We start from the raw sequence: 13,401 nt of genomic DNA on the forward strand, positions 1-13,401 counted from the left end.
TCCGCATGCAAAAATGCATCAAAAACTCGTCAAAAATGCACCTAAAAAACGCATGCGTTTTTCTGGCAAGGGAGATGCAGAAATGCTCAGGAAAATTTCTGCTTCATTTCTGCATCATGGGCACATAGACTAATACTCTATCTACATCTAACCTATACTGACCCTATAACTAACACATCAGACATTAGGTCATATACATACATTACTCATATATAAACACAGAGTACATTGATATGTGCACAAAGAGGGAAGAGGTGCCTGACCGTCCCGGTCGCCCTGTTAGGCTGTGTGCCCACGATGCGTTTTTGGTGCGTATTTTGGTGCGTATTTGCAGCACGTAAACGCTCCAGAAACGCATTGCATACCTTATCCCATGACTTCCTATGACATTCTGCAAGTTCTGTGCACATGGTCCGTATTTTTTCTGCGCAGATTTTACTCGCAGAAAAAATGCGGACATGACCAATTCTTGTGCGTTTCTGCATGCGTATTTGCCTATACAATGCATTGGAAAAACGCATGGCAAATACGCATGCAAATACGCGGCAAATACGCGTCAAAAACGCATGTGTGGCACCCCAGGGGTCTAGTTGCCACAGTGGTAGAAATACCATGTCTGAGAGCGAGCATGGGTTTTCCTGGTCAGGAGCAATATTGCATGCCACACCTCCTGCCCCAGTCCAGGGAGGGGAGGAACCTGCCCTTTATAAACTGGATCTGGGGCGGGGTTAGTTAGTTAGTTCCAGAGAAGGGACAGAGCAGCAGGAAGGAGCTCTGTAGGAGCCAGGAGCTGAACACCAGGGACTGGAGCAGAGCTCGTCCTGGCAGAAGACGCAGGGACCAGACACCAGAGTCCGAGGCTGTGGGGATATCTACACCCAGCAGCAGAAACCACCTGGCAGGGGATTTCAGGTCCTCTGGCCATGGAAAGCCCGGAGGCTCAGTCACACGCAAGGGACCGGCACCGCCATCGAGGAGCGGAAGGCACCAAAGGCCCCAGGTCACCAGCCATACGGGTGAGCACCACACGGTACACTCAGGGACGTGGGCTACTACACGACTACAGCAAGGTAGCCAGGAAGAGTGCAGTCAGACGGGAAGGCCTATATCTCCACCTGGCCAGGGGGACTCTTGTTCGCTCACAGACTGACCAGGCCTCTAATCTTAGCCAGTACTCCCGGCAGGGCCTTCTTCATTACCAACAGTAAAGACCCTGAACTGCACTGCATGGATTCTGAGTCATTTCTGCTGTGCCCACGCACCGCAACCCTCACCATCTATACACGTTGCCCTGAGGCTATACTCTTCCCGTGGGGAGTTATACTACTCTCTGCTGCGCACACAACATCAGCCTCAGTGGCCTGCCCCGAAGCGGCGGTTCTCAGTGACCGCAATCCACGGGTGGCGTAGTCGGACATTTAATCATAAAAACCACATAAACAGATCCGCCACTGGTTTGACCACCCTGAGCCACGGGACCGGGTAGCCGCCACGGAGACTACAACCCCCAGCATTATACAGAGACCCGGCTCCGGGTATTCCCCCTCATACACGGCCCAGGGGGCGCGTCAACTTTGGCGTAGTCGGCAGGATTTCGTGCCCGCAACCACCTGGCACTGCGTGCCTGAAGAAAGACTGTGATATTTACCGTGGTGAAGTTTCCCGCCATCCGCAGCCGTTTTCCCGCCATCCGCCGCCATTTTCCCGCCATTGGGCGCCATTTCTGGGACGCCGCACGGGAAGAAGAGGGGCGTGGATGCCAAAAGCGTGCGAGAGTTGAGGCCCCGCCTTACGCACTGACGCTGCGCAAGGTCCTGGAAGGAGCCCAGTGGATGCCGACGTCATCAGCACGCGACGCAAGGTCCTCGACCCCGACGATCACCTGCGGAGCCGCGGCCTACGGAGAAGAAGCAACGGAAGGTAGGCCACGGTTAACTAGGGGGGAGGAAGACACCAGGAATGGAGGGAACTCCCACCGCCAGCACGGCTGCTGCCGCAGTGATGCCGTTCAAGATGCCGTATATCCCCAGAGCGGCATGGTTACCCCAGTACTCAGGGGAGTCACATACCCTGAGCGACTTTAAAGAAAGACTGTATAGACTATTCAAAGTATACCCCCTTTCCGAGGAACAAAAAGTGAGGATCCTGACAGGCCAGTTAATCGGGGCAGCCCAAAGAGAAGTAAAGTCCTGGTCAGCCAGGGAAAAGGGGAATGTAAAGGAAATACTGGCCCGCCTAAAGGACACTTTTGATACCCGCACCTCAGCAGAGATCAAGCTAAAATTTTATGGATGTAAACAGCGGGCACAAGACAGTATTCGGGACTATGCTTTGAATTTGCAGTACGCCCTGAGAGCCATTAAGCAGGCAGACCCTGACAGCGTGCGGAATGAGGATAAGCTGTTGACTGAACAGTTCATTGAGGGTCTACAGTCCAGCGCCCACCGAACCCAGTTGCGTGTAATGGCCTTGCAGAACCCTGATTTGGACTTTGCGCAGTTCAAAGACAGGGCAATCCGGGTGCTCCGAGAACCGGCACCGGGTGGCGCTGTAACCCACAGGCGCCCTGCTATTACCTATCACCAGGAGGCGGCGCCCTTGTCTGCAGAGCCTGTGGGAGCTGATGCGCAGGCTTTGGACAAAGACCCGGCTGCAGACCTGCACCATCAGGTCCAAGAACTGACCAAAAGTGTTGCCGCGCTAACCAGAACTGTGCAGTCTTTACAGTTGTCTTCCCCAAGAAAGATCCAGCTGGCTTCCAGTCCGGAGGTAGTCCCTTGGAGACAACGGAGGAGGATCCCATCGTCCAGAGGAAGGCCCAGCGACCGCTATGACCAGGACGGACAACCCATCTGCCGCCGCTGCAACCAACCAGGACATATGGCAAGGTACTGTCAATTAAACGGGCCCCACCTGGGGCAGAGGGCCGACCCCACAGGCGTAAGACCATCAGGCCCATCGAGCTGGCATGATAAGTACGTAGGGGGACGACCGGTCTTGCCTGTGGTGCTGGATGGCATTCCTATGAGTGCACTACTGGACACCGGGTCACAGGTAACCACCATCCCCTATGTGCTAGATATTACCCAGATGACGATTTGAGCATCATCGCCAGCAATGGTCAGCCCGTACCGCAGGTGGGATTCAAGGAGGTGACCATCAAAATTGGTAAAGTTGAACTGCCAGCGCAAGGACTGATTATTGTGGACATTGACCGTCGTGAAAGCCACCCTAAAATAACCTAATGTTATTGAAAATTGTCTTGCAGAGATAATTCTCATATTACAGCAGATTGCGGTGAATGCCAGCTCCAGCCAGCAGCGTGTCCTACAAAAAGAGATCAGAGCCCTGATGAAAAGGCAACAGGTAGAACTGTCTGGTGGTGAGATTGGTAGCGTTAGGATGAGTGACCCGTTCCCTATCGCCATGCCCCCAAAAAGTGAGATGATGATCTGGTGCCGGACTGCAATCGGGTTAAGAGGAAGGGACTACCAAGCCAAGGTAGAACCCGTTTACTCAGACAGTAGGCCCACCATTTTAACAGCACGGGGGTGGTCAATGTACGCCATGGGAGGGTACCGGTCCGCATCCTAAACATTGGGGAAAGAGAAGTATACTTGCCCCGGCATGCCACTCTAGCCAAATTGTTCACCGTTAACCAGAACTCTGTAAAGGCCGTGGAACCCTTGCCTCCATCTCAACCAGAGGAGGGTAACTGCTCCAAGAAACAAATGGAGGACTGGTGTCAGAAACTGAGTCTACCGGGTGGTTCAGGAGTACGAAAGAGTCTTTAGCAAATACCCGCTAGACTTTGGGCAAGTAAAGGGGGTAGAACACCACATCCTCACGGGAGACCATCCACCATTAAAGAAAGATACCGACCTGTACCCCCTGCACACTATCAGAATGCCAAGGGAATGTTGCAAGAAATGAAGGAGGCTGGGGTAATCAGGGACAGCTTTAGCCCCTGGGCAGCTCCACTAGTTCTTGTGAAAAAGAAAGATGGCACCATGAGAATGTGTGTAGATTACAGGAAGGTCAACCGTATCAGACACAAAGATGCATACCTGTTACCTAGGATAGAGGAATCTTTAGCTGCATTAAAGTCTGCTAAGTTCTTCTCCACTTTGGATCTTACTAGCAGGTACTGGCAGGTTCCTGTAGCAGAGGCAGACAAGGAAAAGACCGCGTTCACCACCCCGATGGGTCTCAGTGAATTCAACTGTATGCCGTTCGGGCTCTGCAACGCACCAGGAACCTTCCAGCGGTTGATGGAGTGCTGCCTGGGGCACAGGAATTTCGAGACGGTCCTGTTATACCTAGACGATGTAATCGTGTATTCCAAAACATACGAGGACCATCTGAGACACCAAGGCAGAAGTGTTTGACGCCCTGGCAGGCTACGGCCTAAAGGTGAAACCCTCCAAGTGTCATCTACTGAAGCCGAAGGTACAGTACCTGGGACACGTGGTGAGTGCTGATGGAGTAGCTCCAGACCCTGATAAGATCACAGTGATTAAGGACTGGCCAAGACCCTCCAGCATAAAGGAAGTGCGGCAGTTCCTCGGGTTGGTAGGCTACTACCGAATATTCATCTCCGGGTTCACCAAAATGGCCGCTCCTATGCAGGATCTCCTGATAGGCCAGTCCAGGAAGGCCAAAAACCAGAAGTCGCCCTTCAAATGGGACAAGGTGGAGGATGAGTCTTTCCGCCGGCTGAAGATGGCCCTCACAGGGGATGAAATCCTGGCGTACCTTGATTACGGCCAGCCTTTTATTCTCCACACGGACACGAGCAACATCGGGCTAGGGGCGGTGCTGTCCCAGATCCAACAGGGAAGAGAACGGGTAATCGCTTATGCCAGCAGGAAGCTCCGGCCCACAGAAAGGAATCCTGAAAATTACAGCTCCTTCAAGCTAAAGTTCCTCGCGGTGGTATGGGCAGTGACGGAGCGCTTTAAATATTACCTTGCCTCTTCCAAGTTCACCGTGTACACGGACAACAACCCATTGACACACCTGGACACAGCAAAACTTGGTGCCCTGGAGCAGAGATGGATGGCCCGCCTATCCAACTATGAGTTCACCATCAAATACCGGGCGGGACACACAAATGCCAACGCAGACACCCTGTCCAGGATGCCAAACTTGCCGGACGGAGGGGAAGATCCAGAAGAACTGGAAGAGATTGAACTCCCTGCGTTCCACCGTCATGGGATTACCCAGTATTCCCACAGTGTAAGGGACAGGCACTCTGCCACGTTCAATCCCTTACCCCACTACAGCTGGGCGGAGAAGCAAAACAGTGACCCAGCCATCCACCTGGTAAAAGAGATGCTGACACAGGCTAATGCCCACCTTGACCCAGACTCTCTGGAAGAAACTAAACAGCTGTGGAAGGAGAAGAGTAAACTGTTTCTCTACAAGGGGAAGCTGTGCCGGAGAATTGTCAACTCCAGGACACATGAGCTGACCTGGCAGGTAGTGGTCCCGAGACGCGGCTATGGTCCTGGAGGCATACCACGACGGAGCAGGGCACTTTGGTTGGAAGAAGTTGGAGTTCCTGTTGCGTGAACGGTTCTTCTGGGTAGGCATGAGAGGGGCCATTGAGAGATGGTGCAGAGACTGCAGCCCGTGCAACCTGAGAAGGAAGGACCGTGCCAGCCAGAAGACTCCCCTGCAGTCCATCATCACCAAGCAGCCACTAGAACTGGTAGCCCTGGACCATGTGAAGCTGGCTCCAAGTAGGTCTGGGTACGTGTACGCCCTCACCATCGTAGACCACTACTCTCGGTTCCTGGTGGTGGTCCCTGTCAAGGACTTAACGGCTCAGACAGCAGCTAGAGCCTTCCAGCAGCACTTCTGCTGTCCACACGGGTATCCGGAACAAGTGTTGACTGACCAAGGTCCAGCCTTCGAAGCGGAGGTCTTCCAGGAGTTCTGCAACATCTATGGCTGCAAGAAGATAAGGACAACGCCCTATCACCCCCAAACCAACGGATTATGTGAGAAGATGAACCAGGTGGTGATAGACTTTCTGAAAACTTTGCCCCTGGAAGAACGCAGTCTGTGGCCTGAAAAACTGCCTGATCTGGTGGATTTGTATAACCACATCCCAGTAAATTCCACCAACTGCACCCCGGCTTACCTAATGAGAGCAAGACCTGGTAAGCTGCCTGTTGACCTGGATATGGGAGTCCTGACCCCCGAGGACACCTCGCCAGAGGCAGACTGGGATACAGAACGGCAGCAGCAGTACTGGAAAGTGCAGGAGTGTGTTGAGAGAAGTCTGTCTCAAGCAAGAGAAAGGCAAGAGAGGACTTACAACCAGCATGCTCCCGCTGTTCCCCTGGCACCTGGAGAGCAGGTCTTGAAGAGGAAGAGGCGGCTCCATAAGTTGGATGACCAGTGGGAGAAAGAACCGTACACAGTACTGCCCTCGAGCCATGAAAATCCGAAAGTCTGCGTTATCAGTAAAGATGGAGGAGAGACCACAGGGACTGTCTCCAGAGACCACCTGAAGAAGTGTCCCAAGCAGCTGCAGAGCACCGATGAAGACCAAGATAGCCCTCAACCCGCAGAGGAAAGGGAAGAAATGGTCAGTACAGTACTTGGAGAATTTCCCTGGTCCTGGACACAAATTAACAACGCTATTGTGGTACCCATCCTTACCTTTCTCCAGCCAGCCCCTCAAGGGCCTACAGAAGAGCAAGTAGTGTTGGAAGAGCAACCGGCCCAGGAGGCAGAAGATTCCATACCAGCAGCCCAGGAGAATCAACCCTCTGCTAGTAGTGAGCCTGCCGTGCCCGTAGTAAGCCAAAGAGTGCCCGTAGCTGCCCAACCTACCGGTAACATCTCCAAACACCTGTAGTGCAGACACTAGCGAGCCCACTACACAAGTACGTAGGTCCACTAGGAGCACTAGAGGTCAGATGCCCGCTCGCTGGAAAATCTAAATATAATGTATATATACCAGCATATTGCAACTGTTGAAACGTTTAGTGTTTGTTGCCTGCATATTAATTGTGTTTTTCTAGTTACCCGACAGGGTTCACGGACTGACAGGTTATGGGCAATGAATAACCGGAACTATACCTTGTAAATAGTTGCACCTTTAAAGTGCCCCCTTTTTGTCCCAGACCACAGAACAAAAACCCGTGGAGGTGGCTGAAGACGTGGTCCAACGCCGGATCATCGACGCCCTGTAGCCACCCCAGGGCCTACGTGGAGGGTTTGGGACGGGTCCCTCAAAAGACATCTTGGGTGACATGGACACCTGGTTACGGAAGCGCCGTGACCTATAAAGACTGAACTCCTTGTACATATATTGATCTGTTATTGCTTATACCCTGTTATGTTATGTTTTCATAAAATGTGTTTAGTCCCGGAGTACTAAAATTCACTAGGGGGGAATGTGGCACCCCAGGGGTCTGGTTGCCACAGCGGTAGAAATACCATGTCTGAGAGCGAGCATGGGTTTTCCTGGTCAGGAGCAATATTGCATTCCACACCTCCTGCCCAAGTCCAGGGAGGGGAGGAACCTGCCCTTTATAAACTGGATCTGGGGTGGGGTTAGTTAGTTAGTTCCAGAGAAGGGACAGAGCAGCAGGAAGGAGCTCTGTAGGAGCCAGGAGCTGAACACCAGGGACTGGAGCAGAGCTCGTCCTGGCAGAAGACGCAAGAACCAGACACCGGAGTCCGAGGCTGTGGGGATATCTACACCCAGCAGCAGAAACCACCTGGCAGGGGATTTCAGGTCCTCTGGCCATAGAAAGCCCGGAGGCTGAGTCAAACTCAAGGGACCGGCACCGCCATCGAGGAGCGGAAGCCACCAAAGGCCCCAAGTCACCAGACATACAGGTGAGCACCACACGGTACACTCAGGGACGTGGGCTACTACACGACTACAGCAAGGTAGCCAGGAAGCTACCGCAACCCTCACCATCTATACACGCTGCCCTGAGGCTATACTCCTCCCGTGGGGAGTTATACTACTCTCTGCTGCGCACACAACATCAGCCTCAGTGGTCTGCCCCGCAGCAGCGGTTCTCAGTGACCGCAATCCATGGGTGGCGTAGTCGGACATTTAATCATAAAAACCACATAAACAGATCCGCCACTGGTTTGACCACCCTGAGCCATGGGACCGGGTCGCCGCCATGGAGACTACAACCCCCAGCATTATACAGAGACCCGGCTCCGGGTATTCCCCCTCACACACGGCCCAGGGGGCGTGTCACATGTGGTTTTTACATGCATTTTTCTGCCAAGGAGATGCAGAAATGCTCAGGAAAATTGCTGCTTCATTTCTGCATCATGTGCACTAAGCCTTACAGCCACATACAGCGCTCGTCTGCCGGACTCCGACTGATTATTTCAGCCTGAGGAAGAGGAGGAGATGAATTTTACTTCTCTAAACTCAACATTTACGAAGACTCTTCTTTTATACAATAAAGTTTCCTGCGTTCTCTGCTTATTTCTCCTTCTCTGAACTGGTGGTGGATTCTCTTCATGACCAGGTGGAGTCACTACAACTCCTAATCCTACACCAGATCCTCATGGCTGATCAGTAAGTGCTTTCTCCCTACATGTGGATCAGCTGTGAGCACAACCATGGAGCTGTAGGGTTTAATTCTCCTGCACAGACCCTCCGCCCTTCTTATGGGAAGAGCCTTTCACTTTCATTCCTGCTCTTTCCCACCACAATGGCGTCTGCTGAGCTGAGGGACGAGCTGAACTGCTCCATCTGCCTGAGCCTCTATACAGATCCCGTATCCCTGAGATGTGGACACAACTTCTGCCCCTCGTGTATTGTGAGTGTGCTGGATGCCCAGGAGGCGGCTGGAGGGTATTCCTGTCCTGACTGCAGAGCAGAATATCCAGAGCGTCCGGCCCTGGAGAAGAACCGGAAGCTGAGGAACATAGTGGAGCGTTTCTCATCTACTCAGCCTGATATGGAGGAGACCAGAATCTTCTGCACTTACTGTACAAAGTCTCCTATACCGGCTGTGAAATCCTGTCTCCAGTGTGAGACCTCTCTATGTGGCAAACACCTGACAGCTCACAATAAGTCATTAGATCATATATTAACAGAACCCATCGGCTCCTTTGGCAACAAAAAATGTTCCCTCCACAAGAAGGTTCTGGAGTATTACTGCCCGCAGGACGCGGCTTGTCTGTGTGTGTCTTGCTGTCTGGTTGGTGAACACAGAGGACACCAGGTGGAGCTTCTAGATGAGGCTTCTGAGAAGAAGAAGGAGAAACTGAGGAAATATCTGGATGGACTAAATCCACAGAAAATAGAAATTCAGACAAGAGTCCAGAATCTGCAGGATCATAAGAGGAAGATCCAGGAGAAAGCCTCCGATAAGAGGAAGAACATCAGTAAGATATTTATGGACATTAAGAAGCAACTGGAAATGGCAGAAAAGAAAGCGCTGAGCGAGGTCTCCAGGCAGGAGGAGAAGATTGTGTCCCAGATATCTCATCTGATCAAGAAGCTGGAAATACAGGAGGACGAGCTGTCCAGGAAGATGCGTCACGTGGAGGAGATATGTCGTGTCACTGACCCAATAAGACTCTTACAAGAAACTGACATTACAGTATGTAGTCATGGAGGTGATGAGGACACAGGGGGAGATGGAGGAGAGGTCAGTTCTGAGGAGGATCTGGATGAGGTTCTGATATCACTGACCTTACACCGATCTATGAGGGATATTGTCACCAATGTATCATCAGAGCTCGGGGTCCATGTCCCAGACATATTGCTGGATGTGGACACTGCTCATAGATGTGTGAAGATATCAGAAGATCTGAAAACAGCAACAAAATCAGAAGCAACTCAGAACAGACGAGAATCACCAGGAAGATTTGCATATTACTTCCAAGTGTTAAGCAGATGTGGCCTCTCCTCAGGACGACATTACTGGGAGGTAAAGTGTAACCAGATGGGAAGACATATGATCGGACTGTCCTATCCCAGTATAGAAAGGGAAGGACGACAGTCTTGTATTGTATATAATGATAAATCTTGGTGTTTGGATATGTATAATGGAGAATATAAAGTATCGCACAACGCAGATGAATTAACCCTCAGTGTAAAGCCAACATGTCCAACACTTGGAGTCTTCTTAGACTATGAGGCCGGGCGTCTGTCCTTCTATGAGCTGTGTGACCCCATCAGACACTTACACACCTTCACCGCCTCCTTCACTGAACCCCTACATGTTATCTTCTATGTGTATGATGGAGCCTCTGTTACAATAAGAAGCTGAGGCCGATGTCGTCCACGTCACATTATAATTACATTATTTTTTGTCACATGGACACATCTGTATATAGTGAGTGATCAGCCGGACCCCCTAATAATACAATGTATATGGGGGGAGTCATGGGGGGATTGTTCCTATTGTTTTTTTCTTCTTCCGTGTAGATCAGATGCAGAATCAATGATTGAGCAAAATGTAAATATTAATGGGTGAATTGTCCTGAGACTGATAATTGTTATTCAGTAAAGGGTTAATCCTATGTGATAAAGTGCTGGTATATAGCTGGGATATGTCATCACTCTCTGACTCCCGGACCCCCACCGATGCTGAGAATAAAGGGGCTGCGGCATTAGTTCAGCCTCCTGCACATCGGAGCTCTGGTCCGTGGCCGGCGTTCATGGTGATTTTCTCTATACATAGTAGGGCGGCTGATACTTTGCTATGTACAGCACAGGTGATCAGACGATCGCATCTTCAAGTCCCCTAAGGGAGCTAACAAATATACAGTAAAAAATGAAACAAAAAAGTTAAAATCCCCCCTTTTACCCTATTAAAAACAAAACAATAAAAACAAAACACTTACAGTGCTGGCCAAAAGTATTGGCACCCTTGCAATTCTGTCAGATAATACTCAGTTTCTTCCTGAAAATGATTGCAATCACAAATTCTTTGGTCTTATTGACGCGCCCCTGGGCCTGTGTCGCGCTGCGTTGCGCACGCGGGAGCTTACCCGGAGCCGGATCTGTTGAGGGTTGTAGTCTCGTGGCGGTGACCCGGTCCGTGCCCAGGGAGTCAAACTGAGCGGCGATGTATCAGCGGTAGATGTTGGACGACTACGCCACCCGTTGAGTACAGCTAAGGAGCTGCTGCTGCAGGGCAGACCGCTGAGGCCGGTGGTAGGATTGTGCAGCGTGATAGTATAACCCCCAACGGGAGGGGTATGGCCTCAGGGCAGCCGACGTGGATGATGGGGGTAGCAGGAACCACTCGGAGACGGTACGGTGTAGTTCAGGGTCTTTACTGGTGACAAAGATAGACCCTCCCGGAGTACTGGCTAGCGATTGGGGCCTGGTCAGTCCTTGAGCAGATGGGATCTCCCCTGGCCAGGCGGAGTTGTAGGCCTCCCACACTAACTGTACTCTTCTGGCTACCTTGCTAGAGGCGGGTATAAGTAGCCCACGTCCCTGAGTGTACCGTGTGGTGCTCACCCGTATGGCCGGTGACTCGGGGCCTTCTAGTAGCTTCCGCTCCACGACGGCGGTGCTGGTCCCATGCGTGTGACCGTGCCTTCGGGTTTCTTGGCCAGAGGACCTGGAATCCCCTGCCTGACGGATTCTGCTGCTGGGTAGGAGTTAGTCCCCACAGCTTCGGACTCCGGGTCCGGTAAGAAATCTTCTCAGTCAGGGCGAGCTCTGCAGCTGCCAGCCCCTGACTCCTTGTAACACTGCTCCCACAGAGCTCCTGATGTTCTGTTCCTATATTTGCTTCTTTTCTCTGTCTCTACTTCTTCTCTACTCACTAACCCTGCCTCAGCCCTAGGTTTATATAGGGGAAGTCCTTCCCCTCCCAGGACTGGGCAGGAGGTGTGGCATGCATAGGATTCCTGACCAAGAGACCTCCCACCTGCTCTCAGACGTAATATCTCTATCACTGTGGCAACCAGACCCCTGGGGTGTCACATTCCCCCCTAGTGAAATTTAGTACTCCGGGACTAAACATATTTTAGAAAAACATAACAAGATATAACAATAACAATACAATAAAGAAACACATAAAGGTGATCACGGCATGTCCGTAACCGGGTGCAGTCTTTGAAGAAAGCAAGGTGTCCATTTCACCAAAACAGGGAGACGTAACCAGGTAGGGGTCTGTCCTGCCCCGAGTCCTTAACAGTCTTTAGTCCGTCCTGGGTTACGCTCCAACTATGTACACAGGATTCCCGGTAAATCCACCAAAGACTCCTATAAACAACTAGAAACACATAATTATACACAAGCAACAAGAAAAACAGGTAACCACAAATAAAACAATTTATACACTTCAAATCCTCCAACGTGCGGGTAACTGGCCTCTAGTGGCCCTAGTGGACCTACGGAGCTGACTGTCTGGCCCTGAACTACAGGGTGTAGGAGCTGTTAAGGGTAAACTGGGCAGCGGTCTACGGGCCCTTTGGCTCACTAGGGATATGGCAGGCTCACTGCAAGCAGAGGGTTGATCCTCCTGGTCTGCTGGTGTGGGGTCTTCTGCCTCCTGGACCGGCTGTTCTTCCAGCTCTACCTGTTGCTCCGTAGGTGCTTGGGATGCTGGTTGGAGGAAGGTGAGTACGGGTACCACAACTGCACCATTGACTTGAGTCCAAGACCGAGGGAAGTCTCCGAGCACAGTACTAACCATATCTTCCCTTTCCTCTACGGGTCGATGGTCTTCTTGTTCCTCTTCAGGGTTCCGTAGCTGTTCAGGACACTTCTTCAGGTGATCCCGGGATACAATGGCTGTGGTCTCCCCTCCGTCTTTACTGATGGTACAGACCTTCGGGTTCTCGTGGCTTGAGGGCAGTACGGTGTACGGGTCCTTCTCCCACTGGTCGTCCAACTTGTGGAGCCGTCTTTTCCTCTTCAAGACCTGCTCTCCGGGCACCAGGGGAACAGCGGGAGCATACTGGTTGTAAGTTTTCTCTTGTCTCTCCCTAGCCTGACAGAGACTTCGCTCCACGCTCTCCTGTACTTTCCGGTACTGCTGCTGCCTCTCTGTGTCCCAGTCTGCTTCTGGTGAAGTGTCCTCGGGTGTCAGGACTCCCATTTCCAGGTCAACAGGTAACTTACCAGGTCTCGCCCTCATTAGGTAAGCCGGGGTACAGTTGGTGGAACCTACCGGGATGTGGTTGTATAGGTCCACCAGATCGGGCAGCTTCTCAGGCCACAGACTGCGTTCTTCCAGGGGCAACGTTTTCAGAAGATCCATTACCACCTGGTTCATTTTCTCACAAAGTCCATTAGTTTGCGGATGATAGGGTGTCGTCCTTATCTTCCGGCAGCCATACAGATTGCAGAATTCCTGGAAGACCTCCGCTTCAAAGGCAGGTCCCTGGTCCATCAGCACTTGGTCCGGGTACCCGTGTGGACGGCAGAAGTGC

General features: G+C 51.8%; 1 protein-coding gene across 1 annotated transcript; it reads left to right on the top strand.

Annotated features, from left to right (window-relative positions):
* Positions 1-8,689: 8,689 nt before the first annotated feature.
* Positions 8,690-10,624, top strand: LOC141161231 (E3 ubiquitin/ISG15 ligase TRIM25-like). The gene has a single exon (XM_073646012.1). The coding sequence runs from the start codon at positions 8,706-8,708 to the stop codon at positions 10,272-10,274; it is 1,569 nt and encodes a 522-aa protein (XP_073502113.1). The 5' UTR covers positions 8,690-8,705; the 3' UTR covers positions 10,275-10,624.
* The last annotated feature ends 2,777 nt before the right edge of the window (positions 10,625-13,401 follow it).

This window comes from Phyllobates terribilis, unplaced genomic scaffold, assembly GCF_046119375.1.
Source record: "Phyllobates terribilis strain yellow unplaced genomic scaffold, ASM4611937v1 Scaffold_9__5_contigs__length_417890890, whole genome shotgun sequence".
NCBI lineage: Eukaryota > Metazoa > Chordata > Amphibia > Anura > Dendrobatidae > Phyllobates > Phyllobates terribilis.